Source organism: Gadus macrocephalus, chromosome 22, assembly GCF_031168955.1.
Source record: "Gadus macrocephalus chromosome 22, ASM3116895v1".
Taxonomy (NCBI): Eukaryota; Metazoa; Chordata; class Actinopteri; order Gadiformes; family Gadidae; genus Gadus; species Gadus macrocephalus.
The window spans coordinates 16,724,579-16,747,335 of NC_082403.1; the positions used below are offsets into that span (position 1 = coordinate 16,724,579).

The 22,757-nt window shown below is 43.0% G+C and overlaps 2 protein-coding genes across 3 annotated transcripts; one reads left to right on the plus strand and one right to left on the minus strand.

Annotated features, from left to right (window-relative positions):
* Window positions 1–136: 136 nt before the first annotated feature.
* Window positions 137–2,485, minus strand: LOC132450863 (gap junction beta-4 protein-like). The gene is made up of 2 exons (XM_060043034.1): window positions 1,841–2,485; window positions 137–1,435 (listed from the first exon to the last, which is right to left on the minus strand). The coding sequence occupies exons 1-2, from the start codon at window positions 2,374–2,376 to the stop codon at window positions 1,135–1,137; spliced, it is 837 nt and encodes a 278-aa protein (XP_059899017.1). The 5' UTR covers window positions 2,377–2,485; the 3' UTR covers window positions 137–1,134.
* Window positions 2,486–6,022: 3,537 nt separating this feature from the next.
* Window positions 6,023–19,651, plus strand: zgc:91944 (uncharacterized protein LOC436941 homolog). Of its 2 annotated transcripts, XM_060043030.1 has the most exons (11): window positions 6,024–6,327; window positions 6,663–6,778; window positions 7,160–7,658; window positions 8,373–8,458; window positions 8,938–9,048; window positions 11,001–11,231; window positions 11,746–11,902; window positions 12,525–12,607; window positions 14,238–14,333; window positions 14,426–14,544; window positions 17,299–19,651. In XM_060043030.1, exons 2-11 carry the CDS (start codon window positions 6,694–6,696, stop codon window positions 17,446–17,448), a joined length of 1,617 nt encoding a protein of 538 aa, XP_059899013.1. In that variant the 5' UTR covers window positions 6,024–6,327; window positions 6,663–6,693; the 3' UTR covers window positions 17,449–19,651. The 2 variants fall into 2 exon arrangements, with proteins under 2 accessions (XP_059899014.1, XP_059899013.1); XM_060043031.1 differs by lacking the exon at window positions 11,001–11,231 and having other exon boundaries at window positions 6,023–6,327.
* The last annotated feature ends 3,106 nt before the right edge of the window (window positions 19,652–22,757 follow it).

Below are 22,757 nucleotides of genomic sequence, written 5' to 3' on the forward strand. Positions count from 1 at the left end.
ATGAGTAATGTCCAGTCAGCGCCATTGTTCTTGAGTGCAAGTGTATTGCTTTAACGCCAAATGATGCCTGTAATTTCTTTATCAACTCGAGATAATGATTGAAAACTTTGAAAGAGAAGGGTATCTCGGAATGCAGGATGCACTTGATTAACCTCTTAAAAAATAGGAGTGGTCATTCAGTGTTGCAGGTGCAGAAATCTCCATCAGCATACTTTCAGACATTGCTAGATACCCAGGATTTCCTTTGAATTTGGTAGGGCAACTTTCTAAAAGGTTGCGTCCTGGTCATGGAATGTCTAAAACACACTAAAGCTCTGGTCATGGAATACACAGAACACACTAAAGCTTAATTCTTTTGTTTCCCTGGGAGAGTTTTTTTGTAGTATGGATCTGTTGTCCCTTGTTCATTTATCCTTAGTTGTTCCGTGTCTTTTTCTACCTGCTCTATTGTATATTTTGTAGATTTGTACTTGTACTGGTCTGCTACCTTGGCCAGGTCTTGAAAAAAATAGATTTTAACCATAAGGGACTTTCTAGTTAAAATAAAGAGAAGAAAAAAAGATGTAAAGATGTCCCACATGTCAACAGTAAATTAAAAAGAATTCAGTGCACTTCCTTTTTTTACTTCCTTTAAATTTTATAATAAACATTTCTAACATATGACTTCATGGCCAGCCCTCTGGTTTCCGTTAAAATAATCACAGTTTCAGCTGTGGGTTTATCAAGCATCTGCTTTTATTTGAAACGGTTTATTGTGCAACCATAATCAGGTATGTTACAGAAAGAGGTCAAATAAATAATACAAGCATCAAATAAGCTAATATAAAAACTTATTTGGATAAAATTGGGGGACCTTCTGTACTTAAAGAAAACAGATATTGTAAACCCTTTTTGGAAAAGTTGTTTTGTTCAACTTTTCCAAAACCAAAGAGCCACCATTAAATAGTTGAATTATTGCTAGTAATACAATTAGTTTTCTTCATATTGCAATTGCTTTCAGTAAACGTGCACATTGTCATGTTGCCAGGCTAACAAAATTTGTACTATATAAGGAAAAACATCCTCTCTAACATGACCCTTCCATCATCTATTCAAACCTTTTTGGTTTAATTATTTTTTACAATTGTATGTTGTTCAAGAGATGGCCAGACTGTACGCCGGTGCAGAACTCTCCGGAGTCGTTGGGCCTTTACCATCCACCATCGTCATCTTCTTTGATGTGAGAGGCTCTTTGTAGACGGAGTTAACACTTCTGGTCTGGGGGATTTTGGCCATGACGAAGGAGTTGCCGTTGTGTCGACCGGGGTGCTGTTGTTCACGACAGCACTCCCAGAACCTCTTACCACAGAGATAAAATACCTCGCAAATAGTGAGCAGAATGCACACAAAGCTGGTCACCACCATGAACACGGTGAAGACCTTCTTCTCTGTAGGTCTGTAGGGCAACACAGAAAGTTCCGGTTACAAGGATAAGTAGGTTTGGTGATAAGTTCAGGTCCAAATACACATACACTTCTGCGTCACTGGTACAGATAGGGACCATTTACAATATAGTTAAAAGACAATACTATAAGACTTAAACGCCATTCCTAATATAGGACACTTACACTACTATGAGATAATAACATTAACATCCAGCCATACTGTAATAGGATATCAAAATGGAATAGCACTGTGTTTTAAAAACAATCCTTGTGGACAACCTGAATATTTCCCCCTAATCCAGCACTCATGGTCATGGGTTTCACAAACCATTGAAGGAGAGTTGCAAAAATTTGGCACTTGGGTTTTGAAGACAAAAGTGCCAGAAAAGTGTCTCAAAAGAGGAACTATGGCTCACCTGGCGATGTAGCAGTCCACCACGTTGGGACATGGGGATTCATCACATTTGACAAGAGGCGGGAAGAAGGGGGCTTCGTAAATGTAGAAGAGCAGGAAGACAAACACGGCCTCCACCAGCATCTTGAACAGCAAGCTGAGGAAGTAGGTCCACCACAGACCTCCGCGCTTCTTTCCCGTGTTGTCGTAGAGCGGCTTGCAGTCCTCGCCGTACTTCAGCCGGTGTTTGCGCTCGCGCTCCTCCCGGTAGGCCACATGCAGCACGACCAGCAATGATGGGCATGTGACGAAGATGAGCTGCAGAGCCCAGAGGCGGGTGTGGGAGATGGGGAAGAAGTTGTCGTAGCAGACGTTGTGGCAGCCGGGCTGCCTCGTGTTGCAGTCGAAATCCTTCTGGTCGTCGCCCCACACCTTCTCAGCAGCCACAACGAAAACCATGAGCCTGAAGATGAACACCACGGAGAGCCATATGCGGCCGAAGACGGTGGAGTACTTGTTGACTCCGTTCAGGAGGCCTTGGAGAAAGGCCCAATTCATGATGTGCCTTTCAGTATGGTCGGTCAACCCTCAACCCTTTTCTTGGACCACTGTGATCCGTTCCCCTGACTTTTTGACCAACTCGAGAAACGCTGCACTGTGAACTTCAGCTGTGGAAGTTGGTAGTGCAATGCATATTACTGCCAACCTCTTGGCCCAAGCCCAAGGGGAGGGCAGATTAATTGAGAACAGTAAACAGAAGCATAACTTCAGTACTTCTCCTTAACTGATTGGAATGGTGACCAAGCGCTTAGGCACCTGGCAGCCAAACGTGGAGAACAGTGAAGCTATTTTCTCACTATTAAGTTATTAATCAGACACTTTTAAACAAAGCCATTTCAACACTTTTATTATGAATATGTTTATTATGAAGGCATCTTGGCTGGGAAATATGTAGGTATGTAGGTATTGGGGTTCAAACCCAGAACATTTCGGCTGGGACTGGGAGCATTAAAGTACATTAACAATCTAACAGACTACCACTTTTCTAATACCTTAAAGAAAAGGCAAATAAAATTGCCTATGTTGTTTTTTTCTTTTTTTTCGTGAAGTTAAATATATGTTAAAGTGAGGATCCAGCCAACGGTTAACTTTTATAATATGATTAAGACAACTTTCAGAACAACTGTCAGGTAAGAGAGGAAAAGCGCAGATCACATGATAATACAAACCAAGGAAATAGATTTAGACTGAGGGCAACTGAAGGCCAGCAATGGGATAGCCGCTACGCATACCCCCGCACACAAGCACACACACACACACACACACACACACACACACACACACACACACACACACACACACACACACATCAAGTTTTATCAGTGGCTAGTTTTTAATTTCTAAATATATTCACGTTAAAGGTCCCATGGCATGCTACTTTATGGATGCCTTAATATAGATATTAGTGGGCCCCTAACATAGTATTTGAAGACATTCCTGAAATTCAGCCGTGGTGCAGAATTACAGCCACAATGAGCCAGTAGCACATTGAGCTTTCCCCAATCGCGCCGTTTTGGTGTCTGTAGCTTTAATGCAAATGAGAAGGAGAGGGGCGGGTCAATGAGGAGGGTGGGGGTGTGGCCCTGAGCAGCTTGCGGCCACGGTACCATGCGCTCTGTTAACAGTAGGGTTGGGTATCGTTTGGGTTTTATCCGATACCGGTGCCTACTCGGTACTTGTCAAACGGTTCCGGTGCTAAAACGGTTCTCGAACCGGTACCTAAAAAAACGAAACCGCACACACTTGCATACATGCACGACTTGTTATGAGTTTCACATTAAGCAGAAAGTCAGCGGACACAAAGTTAAATGGCAACGGTGTTTTCTAGCCTACTTGATATGCAAGATTTACGGTTGGCATTAAATTACTCGACTTACCCGAAGAGGCTGCTGTGAGTGCTGTGACTGATAAATATCTTTTTAAAAAATAATTACAAATAATATTAATTACTCGCTGAAAGCAGGCAGGCACGCATCATGGCGCTACATTACTGACAAAGTCATATTAAGTAATATAACTCAGGTGCGCAAGGCAGCCACAGGAGACGCCAACATTGTTTTCAACCGCTCGGTACCGCGCTGTATTAATTCCCAAGTTTTGAAAAGAAAAAGTATTTGAAGCGAATAACGACTCTGTTTTTGATTTGTTTATTTGGTTTTGAACAGAAAGTTTTGGATGCATGCATCGGCTTTGAGTTTGTTTGTTTGTTACTTTAAAATTACATTCACTCGCAACACACACACACACACACACGTTCATTCACGTTCACCCACTACAACCTGCCGATCTTCAATCAAAACAACATCAAGTAAGCGATGCCGCAGCGCGTTGACAAGTCCGTCCCGAGTCTCGAGGCGCCCATATGGCTTTATGGTTTATATGTTTGAAAGCCGTGACACTCTTTTACCAGTTGGCCTGAAATACCACGCCTCGCAGTCATGGACCTATAAAGAAAGTCGTAGTCGTACCATGCGTGTCTAGCGCAACATTGAAAAGGGTCCCGTCTGAAACAATGTTGCGCAGCGCTGCGTTCCGAACGTTGTGTAATCAAATACACCGGTATGGCGGTATATAAAAAAAAAATGATATCCTAACGAAAATACACACCGTTATTCAGTGTGAACCGGTATAGCGCCCAGCACTAACGCAAGTTGACGCCGCAACACCATGGGGGCGGGGCAGGGGGCGTTAAAAAACGCCAGGCACCGTTATGAGGAACCGAAATGTGCGTTCTTATTCGATCTCGTTACAACCGTTTACGTCGGAACCGGTTCCCTACAGGAACCGAGTTTCGGTGCTCAACCCTAGTTAACAGTTGATGCATCGCAATGGCGAGGCGCACACAGCCTTTGGCCGTGTTCTGTAAATATTGTAGACCACTCCGGGTGCTCCGGCGGGTGTCCTGGAGCTCTATATCTAAATAATATCATATTATTCACAGATATCTATATCATATAATAATATTATCACGGCCAAAAGCTGTGTGCGCCTCCAGACGATAATATTAACCTCAAACGACTGCGTTGGGTACTCCAACGTCTCTGGTTCTTCCACTTCCACATCAATCTGAAGTAGACTGAACCTTGACATTGAGGAGAAGGGATTGTTGCCCGCGTTTGTCTCCCGCTGGAGCCCCGCTGCCCGCTGCCGAGGCACCACCGCCTCGGAAGCGGGCAGCGTGCCGAGCGGCGATGGTGCCTGGCCGCGATGGTGCCTCGCGGCGGCAGGCAGGAGGCTGCGGGGCTCCGCTGGGAGACAATCGCGGGCACAATCCCTTGCTCCTTCATTTCGCGGATCATGTACTTCAGGGAGGCAAAGCCAAAGCCATTCCCCCAATTCCTTCTCAACTATGGCTGAGATAACCCCAACTATGAGTAGAAATACCAGAGATGTCAGAGAACCCAACGTGTTATGCGCCATAACGTCAGGAGCAGAACGGTTATCCAAATAGCAAAGAAGTGTAGCTCATTGTCTCATTGGCGGGCCAAATTCTCTGGGCGGGCAAAGCAGAGAAGGGGAGGTAACCTGGCCCTTATGACGCCATATGGGGCCAAATTCGAAATCGGAGGTCTGAGCTTTCATTTTTCAAAGGCTGAGCAGGATACCTAGAGCTCGTTTTACACCTTACGCCATTTTTAGCTACTGGGGGAACATAGGCAGGCTAGGGGTACTCAAATTAATGTTAGAAAACCTCAAAATGATTTTCATGCCATTAGACCTTTAAGCACAGGACCGATCACGACAATATATATATCATTATTTTTTTAGTAGGAGCAGACTTTCAGAGCTCAAACCTACTTTTATTTGTTATGTGTGTATCTATCTATCTTAATACCTATATCTATATATATATATCTATATCTAGATTTTTTTTTTAACAAATTTAAAAGGTTTGAGCTCAAAGTAATTTTCAAAATTCATGTTTAATGTAGTACAAATTGATAAGCCATATGCTGTATATTTGCAACATAATAAATGGCAGTGTTGTTATTTGAAGGAGCAGCTGGGTGTATAGTTTGTTTTCAAGAGACGCGTCTGTGGGACCTTGACAAAAAAACAACTAAAAATAAGACACGGAGGACAACTGCGTTTAGTCGCTGCAACTTCTTATCTGTATTTTAAGTATCCCTCCCTTGTTGTATAAGACCACTTCCTGATTCATCGCTCTGAAACTGTGTCGGGGAAACGATACACAAATTGAGATAGACCAACCCCCTTTGGACATACTCCCCACATAGGCTATTCCCCACTGCATCGCTGGACTAGACAATGTGACCCTGTACCGCACAGTTCACCCGCCTGTGCTAGTTGAAAACACCCGGAGCTACGGACCGAGGTGTCGGTGTTATCACGGGACTAGGTGGGACAACAGCGTTTCGACGGGCATTAATCTGCCTGCCAGTACAGAGCCCGTCCAGCTGGCTGCCGCCTGCCCTACAGCGACGGGAGGTAAGAGCGCCGCTTCCCGGGACGTTGCGGGTAGCTAGTTAGCTAGCTAGTTAGCTCATTAGCAACTTGCAGTATCCACTGAAATAAGCCAGAAACCGTAGCACGGTGCTCAACAAACGACAATAGCAGCTCTCTGCGAGGGCGTTGAAGTATTTTCCGTCATCTGTTTTTGTTTATACTGCTAGTTCGACACATTGGTTTTAAAGCGAGCGTAAAGTGTTAACTTAGCAACTTTGCTAGCTAGCGAGGTATTTGATGTTGTCGGATTGCCAGCATAGTATGCATGCCAAATTAACTGCAATACACTGCAGCACGTCGTTTCTCTTCTTCACCAGAGGTGCCAGCTGAGCTGTGCTCCAGCGAGCCATGCGACAGTGGTGTGTCACGGCTGCGACCCCACGCACTGAACCACTCCCCACAGGGCGCCTCTCACCAGCACCCCCCTTAACAGGTAACACCGTATTGTTTTTAAAGAAAAGTTGTGCGCGTTGTTCGACCGATGCATGTGCCTGCTATTGATGCAAATCATGACTCGTTTTTCAAATGGCAGGCTGTTACAATGTCTATTCTATCGATGTGGACAAATAGGGAAAGGTTAGCCGGGAAAGTGTGCCAAGTAGTGAATATTGTGCCAAAAGTTTCCAATGACCAAAAAGTTATTCAGAAGAGAACAGAGCTTACCGTTTAAGTTATGTTGACTCATCATTCCTATTAAATGCAACCATTACTCCATTTCAAAGACAACTTATCATTTATTATTCTCAGATTCATAAAAAATGTATACATATCTATATATCTTTATTTAAATTCAGTGTTCTGTTTTTCCTCCCAGATGACAGGATGGAGTGCGGTGCGGTGGAGCCCCGCTACACCATTGAACAGATAGACCTCCTGCAGCGCCTGCGCTTATCCGGCATGACCAAGCCCCAGATCATCCACGCCCTGGAGTCACTGGAGCGCCTGGACCCGGAGCGCCGCCCACCCCACTGTGACCCCCCACCCAACGGCACTCCTCTGACCTCCATCACCGCCACAGCCACCGCCGCCACCACTCCAGCCCCGAACCCGGCCCCGGCCCCCACCGCCACCTCTGCCCCCCAGGCCCAGGCTCCATCCTCCTCTTCGTCCTCCTCCTCCTCCTCGCTGTCGCTCGCCTCCGCCACCACGCAGACCTCGGGCCTGGACGGGCCCTCGCTGTCACCAAGCAACAGCTATGAGGCCTCGCCCCCGCCCCTCTACACCGCCAGTGCCGGGGCGCCCAGGTCGTTCAGCTACGACATGCTCGGGGAGGAGGAGTGGGACCTGGAGGAGAAGGTGGAGGAGTACATGAGGTGAGCATGATGGCCTGGAGAGATGGAGAGGGGTGCGGACATGCAGAATTAATGAAATAGATTATTGCAGGTGAAAGATATGGGACATAAAGACTATTTGAAGAGGACTGGTGGTGGAGACAAAGGCTGCCAATTATAACAGCAGGGTAATGACAGCTCAAGTCCCGAAGGCACTGACTTGTTCTCACAGAATATTTTGTTGAGCTAATTTAGGTCAGGTGTGCAGGGAATCAGGGATGTCTGAATTATATATAATCATATAAAAAAAGAAGTTAGCAGTACCCTGTGTTCCAAGAAAAGGAACATGAGCGGGGGGGGCTGACTTGCTTTCTAGTAATTCAGTGTCTCGGGAAGCAGTGCATTAGTATGATGGGTATGTTGCAGAAGTATAGCTGTAATAAATTGTTATGTTGCATGTAACTGCAACAAGCATACAATAGAACATTGACTCGGGTAATAATACAAATTAGGCTCCTTTTATGGACCAAGGCATGGGTAGTAGACTCATCTTCTCTAGTTGACTCTACTACCTGCGCCCTGGTAAAAGGAGCAAACCAATAATTTGTGTTCTGAGAGACACCTGTGTTTGTCCTGCAATGATTTATCTTAACCGCCGAAGGATACATTTGTTGATTGCATTTTTTATTGACAGTTTTACAGCAGACCTGATTTTGCTGTTTGCTGAAGCTGTGCTTGGTTTGTTTCAAATCACAGGAGGGACAGCAACCTCGTGAAAGAAGAGATCAAAGCCTTCCTGAACAATCGCAGGATTTCTCAGGCAATTGTGGGCCAAGTCACAGGTACACCTGAGAAAGAATTTGCACCAAATGTTTGGGCAACTAGATAAAAAAACAAAAAACGTCACTATTCCGATAACAAAAAGGATAGACGAATGGAAGGATCACGTTGTATTGAGTAAAACTATAATCTTTTAAATAGATTTGTTCCTTTGGTTTGATGATGGAAGGTTTAGTCAATGCAGGCATTTTTAAGGAAAAGTTTATGCGACATGCATAACCAAACTCTATACGAGAGAAACGACAAGGGCAAAGCAAGGACATTGTGGTTTTCCAGTCTCTAATACAAAATCAATTAGCTCCTGGCAGCGTGTAGCGCGTTGACACCGTCTGCGTGACCCCGCGCCTCAAATATAGGCATACGTTTGGCTATTAGATGCTGGAAAGGAATATCAAAAGTGCATGACGTCACACACACCGTCCACATCCAACTCCTGTTGGCCTCCAGTTTGTGTACCGTGTCGTTTTGTACCTCTGAACAGGCATCAGTCAGAGCTACATCTCCCAGTGGCTGCTGCAGCAGGGGCTGGAGATGAGTGACTCCAAGCGCCGAGCCTTCTACCGCTGGTATCTGCTGGAGCGGAACAACCCAGGTGAGGCGCAGGAGGGCAAACTGATGTCTGACGAGGGTCCCGGGGAAGGCGGCCACACCCATGTGCGTTACATAGTTGCATGTCCTTGTTTGGGATTGCTGACACATCGGCATATGTGTTCTGTTTTCTCAGTTTGTTAAACCTTTTAATTGTTATTGACTGAATCACCAGGTTGAGGTTTTTTGGTCATGGCAACTTGCTGTCTATATATAAACAACTAATCTTATAAATTTCTTCCTGGGAATCACTGGGAAAACACTGTTTTCCTTCATATTCCCACAGTTAAAGCTAACCTGATAGCATTGAGGAGCCTTTTAAGGCATCTGTTTTTATAGGTGTGTTCACATTATGTAAAATATTGCCTTTCTAGTGCTCCGCATATAGTAGTCTGTGTGCATGGTAGCCATAAATCCAATCGATCAATTGCATTATTTACAGTTCTTTGAGGCTTTGTTTAGCTGAGTGTTGTGCGAGCGGATATGTGGCATCAGGGGATCCTAATGCAGGACCCCTCTGGTGTATTTGTGAAAAGTGTGTACGCCTGTGACTGTGTTGGTGTTTCAAGTCACTCACTTTAATTTGACAGATGGGTCTGTAAAGGAAAGTCTAACCCTGTTCAAGACTAATACGGGGTGGGAGAGATAAATGCAAAGATGACTGTGATTTTCCGCCACTGTGGTTTCATGTCAGCCAATGCCTTCTAACCTCCTCCATTTGTCATCTTCATGTCTATTAATATGCATGGTAGACCCAGCTACCCCATCCCTCCCCCCCTCCCCTTCCCTTTCTGGCTTCACATGTCCTGATTTCCCTTCTACCCGTTCAGTTCTGCGAGGTCAAGGAAGGACAAGAGATGGATCTAGAGAATTAGACCAAACAAAAAAAAGCTAAGGATAAAGGTAGTCATGTTACTGGAGATGCTAATCAATATTGTCCAGGCAAACTCTAGGAGATGTGGGGTAGATGCGGTTTGCCTGCAGAGGGTAAAGTAACAGCTTGGGTCAGTGTTGACCTTTTATGTGTCCTAGGCTCCTGAGGCAGGATTTAATAGGGGGGGAAACTTAAGCCGCGACATCACAGTACTGAGATACAGTCGCAAAGCTATGAATCAGCCAAAATAAGCACCTCTGAGGTTTTGCCCGTATCTGTTCCGACCAATGACTCCTCAGTGAAGCAGTGTCTTGTGATGTGATGCCTCATGAGTGGTGTCCATTTTTTCCTGTACATTCAGGCCTTCTTGTGCTCCTTCAAATCTGAGCAGCATAGGGTAATGTTTTGTAGTTCAATATATCTTGTGGCAGGTTGTGAACTAACATTTTGGAGGAAAGATTCCTGGTTGAAATCGGTTATTTGCAAAGCCATTAAAGTGTCTGACAGTGGATCGCAGCTCTGCCAGGGTTGGCACTGAATAGAAGGTGTATTTCTTTTATCTTTTGAAGATTTGGAGAGATTAAAGCTGTCTGTCGCACCCAGTAGGCCTGCCTTCTCGCCTTGCTGTCTTGCCTTTTTGTGTTGCTGCTGCTTGCTTACTCACCCTGTGCTAGAAGCTATTCTCTCGTCTCTCGTTCTCAACCCTGATCCGGGATGGGCTTGTGTGCTGGTTTTCATTCCCTCACGGCTAACTCAACTAGCTAATAACAAGCATACTAACAACATGTTTCCAACCGTTCCAATCAAAAGTGCAGAACCAGACTATTAAAAAGAAACTGTGACTGTAGCTTCTGTACAATTCAATTGAATGTTGAATTCTCATACAATTAATTAATCCAATACATTTCTGATCAGATTGATTGACATGCAAGTCTACAGGGACTGCTTATTCTAAACTCCAGTATCTGGACACAAAAATGGGCCGGAAAGACTTCACAAATGCAACGTGTCTATGTGCTGACTGCCGGTGGCCTGACATGCCTGCAATAACGGCTGCAATGGTGGTTCTGTCCCGACTAAAGGGCTGAGGTGGAGTGAAAGCCAGCACGGCCAGGGTCCCGTACCCAGGGCCAGGGGAGGGGACAGAGACGGGCCGGCCACGGGGCTGAGCGCCGCTGGCCTGGCCGCCAACATCCTCCCAAACCCCAACACCAACCTGCACCCCAACCCCGCCTGGGCCCGGCAGAGGGAGCTGCTGATGCACCTGCTGCCCTGGTACACTGCTGCGGCCGCGGCGGCCCAGGCCCAGCCAGGTAACCCCCCTGCCCCAGCCCAGCCCCCCCCCCCCCCCCCCCCATCTGGTCCACACCCGGCCTTCTGAAAGTTGTGTTGCTCGCTTTGGACTTGTGTCGTCATTGTTTATTTTGCAATGAACCTCCTGACACATGCAAAAGGTCTGCAAAGAAACAGGTTTGGCACAATAGCCATCGCACGATTAAATAACATGTGTGTTGCCTTGGTAATCATGTGTATATTACAGATACAAATCATGTCCAAATGGGTCTTAATCTTTTGAGACAAATGCGTGGGCTGCAAAATAAAGATCCCTGATGTGTTAGTGATGCTGCTCTTACGGCCATATGTTAAAGATAATTGTATTGCAAACCTTTAAAGATATTTTTTAGGCTATCTTTAAAGGGGTTAATTTACTGAAGATTATTAATTGGCATTGCCTCAAGGTAACTCCATTAAAGCCCATAGCGATGACATGATTCATGTATTTTGGGACCTTGCTTTTATGTTCCTCATTTTGCCCACTCTACACAGGTGCCACTCTGTCGATGCGGTCTTTTGTGAAGGAGGAGCCCGATTGGAGGACAGGGATCCTGAGTGGCGAGAGGGGCGGGTTAGTGGGCGGGCCTTTGAGGCTGCGCAGAGGTAGCCGGTTCACCTGGAGGAAAGAGTGCCAATCAATCATGGAGAGGTGAGCGAACCACCAGGGCGGCATCTGACTCTCAAGCAGGCGGAACGATATAAATAGTTAAAAATGTTACGGTATATGCGCATTACCCAACGTCATAGATATTATTCAGTCAATAATGTCTCTAAAGCGAGGAGTGAAAATGGTCCATAGCAGCCTCTAACCGCTGCGGGCCAATTGATTTCTGTGGGCGTCGTATGGCCGACTGTATGTGCCTGGGTGTCGTCTGGGCACCCGCGGCAATAAGAAATGCATAGCTCACCAGCACTGCTCCCAGATTACGCAATTCCACTGCAGTGCTGATCTTTACGAGCTAGTTTAGACTGAAGGACGATACAGTAGAGGTTAAGATGATGTAGGGACAGAGGGGGAGTGGCGGAGGTGGGAGGGGCTCTGGTTGGATACAGGCAGGCAGGGCCGCCGAGGGAAGGAGGAGGGGGAGAAGAACATTGATCCTCCTTGGCTGTGTAAACCGTGGAATGATGACCGTAGTACAGGGAGAGTCACAATATGAGCGTAGTACCTCAAGGAAGGATACAGAAGCATACCTTGGGATAGCGATCAGGCTGTTTGTATGTCGTGCATTCATCTCTCTAGGTATTCGTCTCAATACTTCATATTTCAGTTTCTTCATAGAGAACCAGTATCCTGACGAAGCGAAGCGAGAGGAGATTGCCAATGCATGCAACTCTGTCATCCAGAAACCAGGTACAGGCGTCACTTAATGGATTCCATCTGACGTGCACAGGGATTGGCTATAGAGGCCCCGCCTGCCCTTTTTTCCTCCATCTCATTCCCTCCCCAACTCCTATCCAAATCTCTTTTAGTATGGAAGTTTGCTTACTGGGACACATGTACCCCAAGGGATGTGCAAGTGCACATTCAGAAGGATGCAAGGGCAGTTTATCTTGGTGCGTTGTCTTCTGTGGGGCTCAACAGGTTTGTCACAGAGGTGTCCGACTGCGGGGGTCACGACACTGAGAAACCAGGGCGTCGGTCTTTCCATTCGCCTTTGCATTTGCCTGCAGACACACAATTATTTGATTATGAATAGATTATTATCCAATTGAAGATGGTCAGGAGAATTAGATCTGCTGGTTCAGAAGAGCAACTCCAGTGAATAGGCCAAACAACGTTGACCAAACAACGTGGAAACTACGCAACATTTCAATGTGGTTGCCCATTCCCCTATGTTGGGCTGAACTGTTGTGGGGTTCTTGCGTTTGTGAAAGTTGTGATATATATGTGATGATGACAGCGAACCGGAAGAGGAGGCTGGGTCCAGGCAGTGATAAATAAAAAGCAGTTATTCAACATGTCACTTCCCTTGAACTTTTCAGTGACGCAAACTAGTTTCTAACTTTTCTTATAGCCCAGTAGATAGGATTTTCCTCCACATAACATAAGAGTGTTAATAGATAATTTGATTCACTCAAATGTAAATCATTTTGTTGATTTGTTGTTATTGATTCACTAAAAGTGCTTCTTAAAGCCAACCATTAAAATAACAAAGTGTCAATGTATTTCCTGCCCATACAGTATTACCATTGCAGTGAATGGCAGATAGGCCCTTATTTATTAAATTTTTAAACGCAAACTGCTTCCCAAAGGTGTGAATTTAATTGTTTTACTTTGGTCCACTCTTTGGTAAACTCAATCCATTGGCAATTATCAAATTTTCTGAAAGATTTATTGTTTTATATATATATGTTTTACTCATAATCCATCCTACATTATAAATCCTTGGTTTGAATCTTCACCTTTAGAATCGATGCATTGCCATTGGCTATAAGTACCAACACCATCCCCCATCACTTTAAAACGTGGGCGGACTAGTGCTATCCTACTTGATGCAGATAACTTGAAAATCAAACTTCCCCAAGCCTATTATATGAAGGCAAGCCGAAAGTGTCTGTTTGACAGCAACTAATTGAGTGTTGGGGCCGTAAACCCCACCCTGAGGTTATGAGAGTGTCTTGTCAACAAACCCGCAAAACAGCGACGGAGGGACCTCCTAATTAATAAAACTATCAAAATGCTGACACCCTGGTGGCCAGCTTCACAACTTAGGATCTTAATAGCTCCTATTAATTTGAGAGTAACCATGCCACTATTGTTGACTATGTGGAGTCAAAAATACTGATTTGAGATGATAAAGGACAATGACCATGCACATTTGTTACCGGTAAATCTTTTTCTAAAAGTGTTTGAAGGTGTGGTTTATATAAGTATATGCTTCCATGTTAGTACTGAAATGTATGCTGAGTAGATTCAGTTAATTAGGATGAGATATTGGACGATATCCCTCAAGTATGATCATTGTTGGTTTTCCTCACAGGCTGCAAGCTGTCTGAGTTTGAGCGCGTGACAGCGTTGAAGGTGTACAACTGGTTCGCCAACCGCCGCAAGGAGATGAAGAGGAGAGCCAACATCGGTGAGGACGGTGCACACCTGCACATCTGCCTCGGGAGGCTTCTTGACCAACATGACATCTGATTGTGTCTCCTTCTTCTCTCACCCCACCAGAGGCTGCTATTCTGGAGAGCCACGGGATCGAAGTGGCCAGCCCCAGCTGCCACTCCAACGGAGAGGATGCCGAGGCGCAAGACTACAGCGAGCATATCCAGCAACGCTTCTCAGAGCAGGTGGGTCCGCCCAGAGCCACCGCACCGTCGCGTCACTGAGACTAATTTTTGCTGCTTGTTTGCATCAAACCAAGATCATTTGTTGGGGCTCATTTTGTATAATGAAGGTATGATGCGTAACATTTCTGCAAAATATCTAAAAAGGACTAGGCCTATGTTTACAGCTTGTTGTGTGCATACATTATGTAATTAGTTTCCAACACTGTTCAAACCCAGAGCAAGCTGTAGTTGTATTCACAGTTGCGTCCCGTTGCATTTGGTCGCATGTCAATGCCGTCATATGCCCATTACCTATGGAAGTAAATCTGTTTTATCGGATTTGGAAAATAAAAAGCCATTGAATGTTAAACTCTGAATATTTATGCATTCAACGTATCTGGATTTTTTTGCCACTGAATTAAAGTCATAGAATTTTTAGTACTGAATATTTATGGATTGAAATAACGTTTACTTTTGCCTCTGAATTTAACTAAATATTCAACGTTAAAAAAAAAAAATGTCAATATGCAAAATTCTGATGCAAAATTCTATGTACAAATTTCAACTTAAATATTTACAACGTGCCCAAATTCAACATGCCAAATTCATCTTCAAAATTCGATGTATGAAATTCGGCGGTCGACCTAAAGAAGAGCAATCGATCCTAGATGCTAGATCGCGGTCAAGCAAGGAGAGCGAGCGGGTGTTTCACCGAAGCGTAGGTAGGCATGAAGTCGTTGACGTTTGGAAACATGCACAAGCTTAAAAGGTAATGTTTGTAAAGCAAAACTGTTGATATGCCTCTGTGGTGGCATAACAAGAGCGCAACGAGCCCGCAGAGCCGACAGTATTGCCGCTGAGTGGCATGATACAGATATGAGGATGACAAATTAAAAACGGTTTTCTGTCGGGCGCTTTTTCCCGAGGCACGCCGTGCTCCCACTGGAACTACAGGCTGCTGCCGCTTCTTTTTTTGATTAGCATTTCACAGAACCATACAATGGATAGGGCGCTTAGTATGGTCCACCACCGTTGCTTCTCTCCGTTGCTTATTTCCTTTTATAAGCTACTGTGTAAATTGCTGTTTAGAATGAACGTTTGTATCAAGAAAGAAAGGCCCATCATCAAAGCCGTTGCCGTTGGACATGGCTAAACCTGCCTTGCACATGCCTTTAGAGTGTCTGGTATCCAATGAGTGACGCTCTCAATCCAGCTCGCTCTCCTTGCTTCACTGCGATCTAGCATCTAGGATCGATTGCTCTTCCTTGGGTCCCTGGATGTTAACCCTGAATTTCATACATTGAATTATGAATTTTTTAACGTTGAATATTTGATTTAGAACTTTTTAACATTGAAAAATAAAGGTGAAAATGATTTGTTGAAAATGAAAAGAGTTCAATTCAGAGGCAGAAAATCCAGATACGTTTTTTCAATGCATAAATATCTAGTGCTTAAAATTCAATGGCTTTTTATTTTCAAATCTGATGAGACAGATTTACTTCAATAATTACCCCCTAACTTCTGGGGAAACACCTAAAAACTAAGTTTTTCTTATATCTTTAACTGACATGCCTTTATGTGTCACTTAAACAGAGTTTGTTTAGAAAAAGGTGACATAAATCATTGGAATGGGACAGGGCAACGTGCATTGCTCATATTCTTTCTGGCAAAAAATATTGTCACCTTTTTTTCGTTTGTACCCTTGTAATACAGTCTGCTAAATCAGTTGGACCTGTTTTGTATACAGTATATGTGTGCTACACCCACAGTAGTGCTTAATCGGCCACACAGTCCTCTATCTGCTTTGTACTTTTGTATAGCTAGCTGGATACGCTTCTTAACAGCGATTGTTATCCATTGGGAACATTTTGAAACTCGAGACTTCTCCGGATTAATTACAGTTTAGTTAGGCTATTGTTTAGGACAGAGTACTTTGCTATTCGCTCGAAATACTGACCAAACGATGGCTCTATAGAGGGGACTAATGCTGGCCGACCGTCTCCTGGGGAGGTATTCACTGCTAGACACACAGGAGTCATGCCTCGATCACGTCTTTCGGTTCCCACGTCAGATCGCTGTAATTCAACTAGAATAGTCACAAGGTCGTTGAACAACTTATTTTTTCATTTAGATGGATTGGATTGAGATAGATCGATTGTTATTAAGTTAGATTGAGAGACCCCTAGCAGCAGAAATGACATCTTATACCTTTAGAGTGTACTTACCCTTTAACCCACAAAAGTTGCTCTATACACAGAACTTATCATTTAAATGTTCAATGGCTTTTACATTCTCTTAATGGATGCAGGATTTGTCATGAACACCCTGGGCTAAACAGAACAGACGGAACAGAGCTCTCAGTCTCCACACAGCCTGTCCACAGTTTGATCCAATAAATGTATTATTTTAATTACGGTATATTATACAAGTCTGTATTTTAGTTTCTAAAGATGACCTCCACATAATCGTTGTTTTGTAAACATGCTGCCGACAAAGTTAATTGGTTGGCAGTGTCGGTCGCTCATTTAGTGAAGGCGCAAGGACACTGCGCATGCTGACAGACTTGGAGACTGAGAGGAGTGCAGTCTTAAGAAAAATTTAATTGACTTTAATTCAAGATGACTTTAATTCAAGATGTTTATTTGCCCATGTGTTGACCTTGAATGTGTTACAATGTGTTACACGACAGCAGATGCATCGATGTGTCATAGCAACTTCACTTGGAGTCTATGTCACTGTGGTTTTTCACACCTTTACATTTCTCTCTCCCCAAAGGAAGAGTTGTCTTCCCAGAGAAATGCCGATCAACAAGACCCTACCTCATTGGCTGCCGCTGAGGGCGCATCACTTCCTAGCCCTGCCCCTCAGCTCCCAGAACAAATGAAAGATCAGGAATCTAAAATGGACACTGTGGACGAGGAGTGACCGAGCCCCTCCCCAAGGAGAGCTTGGTTTTCGGAAACGACAAACAAAATAGGAAAAAAAAGCCCAAGTGTCTCTCCCTCTGCCCTCCTCTCCCTATCAGTGGGGGCAGACAGGGCTCGCTGACACTTGGGAAAACCAACAAGAGTATGGGTGCTAAAGCTTGCTGTAGTGCCTCTAGTGGTGAGGAGGCCACTGTAATCGTATCAACAGTAATCCTGCTTATATTAATGGCAATATCTATCTCTATATATATAGTGCATTCCAAGACGGTCTTAACAAGCCTACGTTTCTTAGAGGGGGGGGGGGGTTTGAGAGTTTAAGTATACCTCGCCCAGCTTTTAATGCTAAGCCTTCAGTTTTTTGCTTCACCTCATGCCTCTTGTGTTAACCATTATCAAGGTAGAGGGTGTTTTGACGGATGGTGAATTGACCCTGCTGGTCAGGCGTGTTTTGGGTGATAAAAGAAAAAACGGATCTATTAGGAATTTGGTGTTTAAATAAGGTCAATGCTCCAGGTCGAAGAGGACCTCCTCCATTCTGCCTAAATGGCGTTGACTGTGTGTGTGTGTGTTTGTGTGACCGTGTGTTTGTGTGACTGTGTGTCTGAATGTGAACCTATGAAATCAGCCAGTATTGTTGATCTCCAACGATTGAGACTAGAGCGCCCTGAGGGACCGATCACATCTCAGGTAATCCCAAAGATGGTGGAAAACGACTGAAGAATCACATGGTGTTTTTTTGTTTTTTTCTCAATTATGTTATCGTTAAAATGATTGTTTCACGCCATTTCAGCCATTTTAAACCAAACGGAAAAGGTTTTTTTTACTCTTTTGTAATTGCTAAAACAAAAACAAAAAAAATCCCAATCATGTACTTTATTTCCCTCTCTGGGATTGTATAAAGTGCAATATTATCTTATCTTATCCTATATCTAGGTATATTTTTGTTGCCTGTCGTCCATCTTGTAGGTGGTAGGCAGTCTAATGTTTTTTTTCTAGTTCTATTTTCTAATGTACTCTCCTCACATTTCAGTCTGACTGAACCCAGAAACTCAATACTAGTGACTCTTGGAAGACTCTTAGTTCTGCAAGTCTACTGTGAGACGGCTTTTAAGTCGACTGTAAGTCCTTTTTTTGTTTCAACGTTTTAGAAGAGAAAACGCTAAATATGGAATGTTCTCATATAATCATGGGGCATCGTCTGTAATCATGATATATATCAGCCTGTACTTGCTAAAGGCACCTTCCTCATATTTGAATAAGCTAAAGCTTGAGCTCATGTTATTTGAAAAAATTGCACAGTGGACCCCCACTATAAGTAAAAGAAGGGAACCGTTAAAAAAATCTATATATTAAAATTACAATTTATCTCGTTGTGGATGTTTCCATCGTGGATGGTTTCCACGTCTGCGACGAAGTAAAATCTACGCGTATACTTTCTGCGGGTACTTTTCTTATAATTTTTTTTTTAGGCACTATTGTGAAACTGTTATCCATCAACGTTTTTAACTCTAAATGGAGGACCTAATCTCTGCAATACGTGGTCCGTTATATACTCCATTGTAGGTCCAAGGCCTAGTGAGTAACTTAACTCAGAATGGTTTATAAAATAAACCATGCCTCTTGTCCTCAAATACCCCCCACCTATCTTCCCTCAAGGGGGAGCTACAATCTTACCTCCTAATGCCAAAGCTACGTCACGTATAGACGGGGCATCAAGAGAACATTGTTGTGACCTCCACGCAGTATGTCGACTAGAACGACAATCGTGACACTATATATCTACACTCGTAAAATGTTCATTTTGCTCAATACACTAGCCAACTCTAGCTTACCTCAAAATAATAACTTGTGTCATGAATGTGTTTGGCGGTTGGTTGTTATAACAAAAGAAAAAAAGACATGTTTTCTGTGACTGTTTCTTCTCTGGACAGTGGTTATGTAGCATTTATGACGATAGGGGTCTCTGTGTGTGCGTGTGTGTGTGTGTGTGTGTGCGTGTGTGTGTGTGTGTGTGTGTGTGGGTGTGTGTGTCTGAGCGTGTGTGTGTGTGTGTGAGATCACATGCCAGTTTCAGATGATAGTCTGTCACTGGGGCGAGACCCTCCAAAAAGCTGCACGCTATTTCTGATTATTAAGCTTCTCTTTACCCGTCTGCTTTTATCTGACAACAAACCAATAATAGTAATAAAATCTGTAAACGAGCTGTGTGACGTGTGAATTTTTAATGTGGCTTATCGTGGTCAACACTAACTATAATGAATGCTCAAAATACACCACTGGCCTTTAACTTTTGATGATATCAGCAGTTAAAGCTATGTGACTACGAGGTCAAGTCATATTACCAGCACTGCCAACCTAATGTTGACATGTTGTATTGCATCAAACGCTTTTACTCAAATACTATGCTCCCGCAGTTCGAGCATAGCATTAAAAGAGGGGTTCCCCCGGCCCGGACCCCCACATCTTAACATATTGTGTGCATTCTGGTGAATTTTTATACACCAATTTGTGCCTTTTCTGCATCATTTCAAATGTCGAAAGGAAAAACTAAATTCTGGAAGCAGAGAAAAATACCAAATATAATGATTAAGGCTCTCAGGCATTCTGTGTAGCTTTCAAATATTTAGGGGTCCGAGCAGCGAAGCTGCTTGGTCCCCTATTGTTTCTAACGTTTTTTTTTCACCCTCAAATTCTGTATAAGTCATACTGCAGCCTACACCGTAAGTCGAAAACTTGTGTAATTTTCAGGTATGGTTACCAATAACCCCCACTACCCTCTAACCCTAAAAAAGGTCCCACAATTTCATATTAAGCCAAACATGATAAAAAGATTCACAGAAAAAAATAATCAAAAATTCACCAAAATCGCCACATAAAATCTTTAGACCAAGCCTCACAAAAATCATCAAACAGAATTTGTTTTATTTAGTTCCATTAGAGAAATTTTAGCCAATACATTTGGAGCAGTTGGCCCATTTTTCTTATACGACCATTTTGTTATTTTATAAAAAAACAAGACTATTATTAGGTGGATAGTACCATGAACCCAAATTGTGTTACTACACCCAAAGGTGGCGCTATTTAAAAAAAATATAAACCTTATTTCTCCCTACCAGATTGACCTGGACTCAAAATTCTTTCATCAAATTAATCTCTAAAATCAGATGCATCTTTTTCACCCTTGTCTTCTACTCTAAAAATGTTTACTTTTCCCACAATTTCATAGAAAAGCCAAACGTCCACAGTCTGAACCCATTTTGCCTATATGACCATTTTTTATTATTGTATAACTACCATACGGCTATCATTAGGTGGATACCATTAACAGTGCAAATTTGCAGATCTATACTCTTAAGAAACTCCTTAATTCTCTTGTGAAATGTGTGCTTGGAGTTTTCTTGATGTGTGCTTATCAATAGACATTTTCATGCAGTTCAGGAATCTCAGTGGCTCAATGGGATTATGCCTTGTACTGGTGATCCTTAGGTTGATTGTTTGAATCCTGATTAGAGCAGTATGAACAAGTTGAACATGAAATTCTGTCATTGCCAATCATTTAAGAAATACAACATTGAACAGCACCTGAAATTCATCAGGCAATCAACATTTCGGCTCATAAGTTTCCAAGAATCTCACTGCAAAGACACAGTATTTCATTATGGGGAACTTCTTCGTTAACCATTTTTCCTTCATAATGAACTCTGTCATATTAATATTTCTTCCATTAGTGTTCTTGACAACAAATGTTTAATTTCCCCAGAATTTCAACGATTTTTCAGGTATTTGCTTTAAAGAAAGCCCTTCATTCATTTGAGAAATGTTTGCTTGGAGTTTTCTGGATGTTGTGTGCTTATCAATAGAATTGTTCACCATGTGAATGAGGCTACATTTCAGGTTTGTCAGTAGCTGCGTTTCCATCTAAAAGGTGATGCGAATCTTTAGAAAGTTCGCAAAAAAGTAATTCGAATTAAGTGCGTTTCCATCAAGTGATTGGAGCGAAATAGGGTGATGACGTTACACGTTGATGTCGGCAGGGTTGCTATGGCCGGTCGTTATGCGGAAATCGGAAAGACTGTCAGTCCTGTGTGTTCAAAGTTCGCTACGTCACAGCTGATTCGCAAAATGTGTTTCCATCTCCCATTTTGCGAATTTACTCTGTTTCGCATTTCTCAAAAACCACGTCTAGCGAGTGGATAAACTTTTTTGCGAATTAGAGGATTTTAATGCGAATTTTGGTGTTTCCATCACCGTTTACTGATTCGATACTTCAAAGTTTGCATTAAATTAGGGGGATGGAAACGCACCTAGTGGCTCAATGGGATAATGCCCTGTACTGGTGATCCTTAGTTTGAGAGTTTGAATCCCATTTATACAATTATGAACAAGCTGAAGATGACATTCGGTATTTGCTCTGCAGCCCAGTCACCTGAAAGCCAAGGCACAGTATGGCATTAAGGGGTACATCAACATCTTTCCTTCATAATTATATGTCATATTTATATATCTTCCATTAGTGTGTTCTTGACTTTTCATTTTGCTCGGACCCTGTTAATCACCACTTGCGGTTATATTTATTCTTGTGTGTGTGTGGGTTGTCAAGTTCTGCTTTCTTCATGTTTCTATTGTGTTCTGAGGCGGATGTAACCCTTATCCTTATCCCTGGCTTCCTCGCTCGAAATTTATGCTTGTGCAGGTAATAAACACATACAAACCACACAAAGCTGTATTAGCTAACACACATTCACATCATATTATCATTAAGGTGGGTATTGTATAATCATTATTTTCATAAATACGGAAGGATCTTGTCATCACATCAAATTCAATTTCTCCTTTTTTTTTGTATTCACTGGCCCTCCCACTACCAATCAGTGGAATTTGTCGCATAATTTGTTTCACAAGAATTGTATTATTAATTATTGCATCTATTATTCAATTATGATTTTTTTCTTTATTTTAGCTCTTTGTATTTGTTATTTTTAAATTGAACTGTAATCATTTTTCAAGGAGATAAACTAGGTTTTTGCAACCTTAAGCATAAAATACTCAAAATACCTCAAGTTAAATCTTTGTACCCCCTTTTTATCATATATATATATACATATATCTAAACAAACGTATATATTAACATGGTCTTCACTGCAACATATTTTTTTATTATAAAGTTCACCTACTTTGTGTGTATATATATATATATATATATAATAAATATAACCATTATCAACTTCCTTTTAGTTTATATCAGCTTCTCATCTCATGTTACTCGAAGAACACACGTGGGGGAGACATTGTCCTTTCTTCAGTGGA

Excerpts from the sequence above, each read along its gene's own strand:
- LOC132450863 (XM_060043034.1), bottom strand. The coding sequence starts at position 2,376 with ATGAATTGGGCCTTTCTCCAAGGCCTCCTGAACGGAGTCAACAAGTAC. Across the intron at positions 1,436-1,840 it reads GTGGACTGCTACATCGCCAG|ACCTACAGAGAAGAAGGTCT; the intron begins GTGAGCCATAGT and ends GTTGCCCTACAG.
- zgc:91944 (XM_060043030.1), top strand. The coding sequence starts at position 6,694 with ATGCGACAGTGGTGTGTCACGGCTGCGACCCCACGCACTGAACCACTC. Across the intron at positions 6,779-7,159 it reads ACCAGCACCCCCCTTAACAG|ATGACAGGATGGAGTGCGGT; the intron begins GTAACACCGTAT and ends TTTTCCTCCCAG. Across the intron at positions 7,659-8,372 it reads AAGGTGGAGGAGTACATGAG|GAGGGACAGCAACCTCGTGA; the intron begins GTGAGCATGATG and ends TTCAAATCACAG.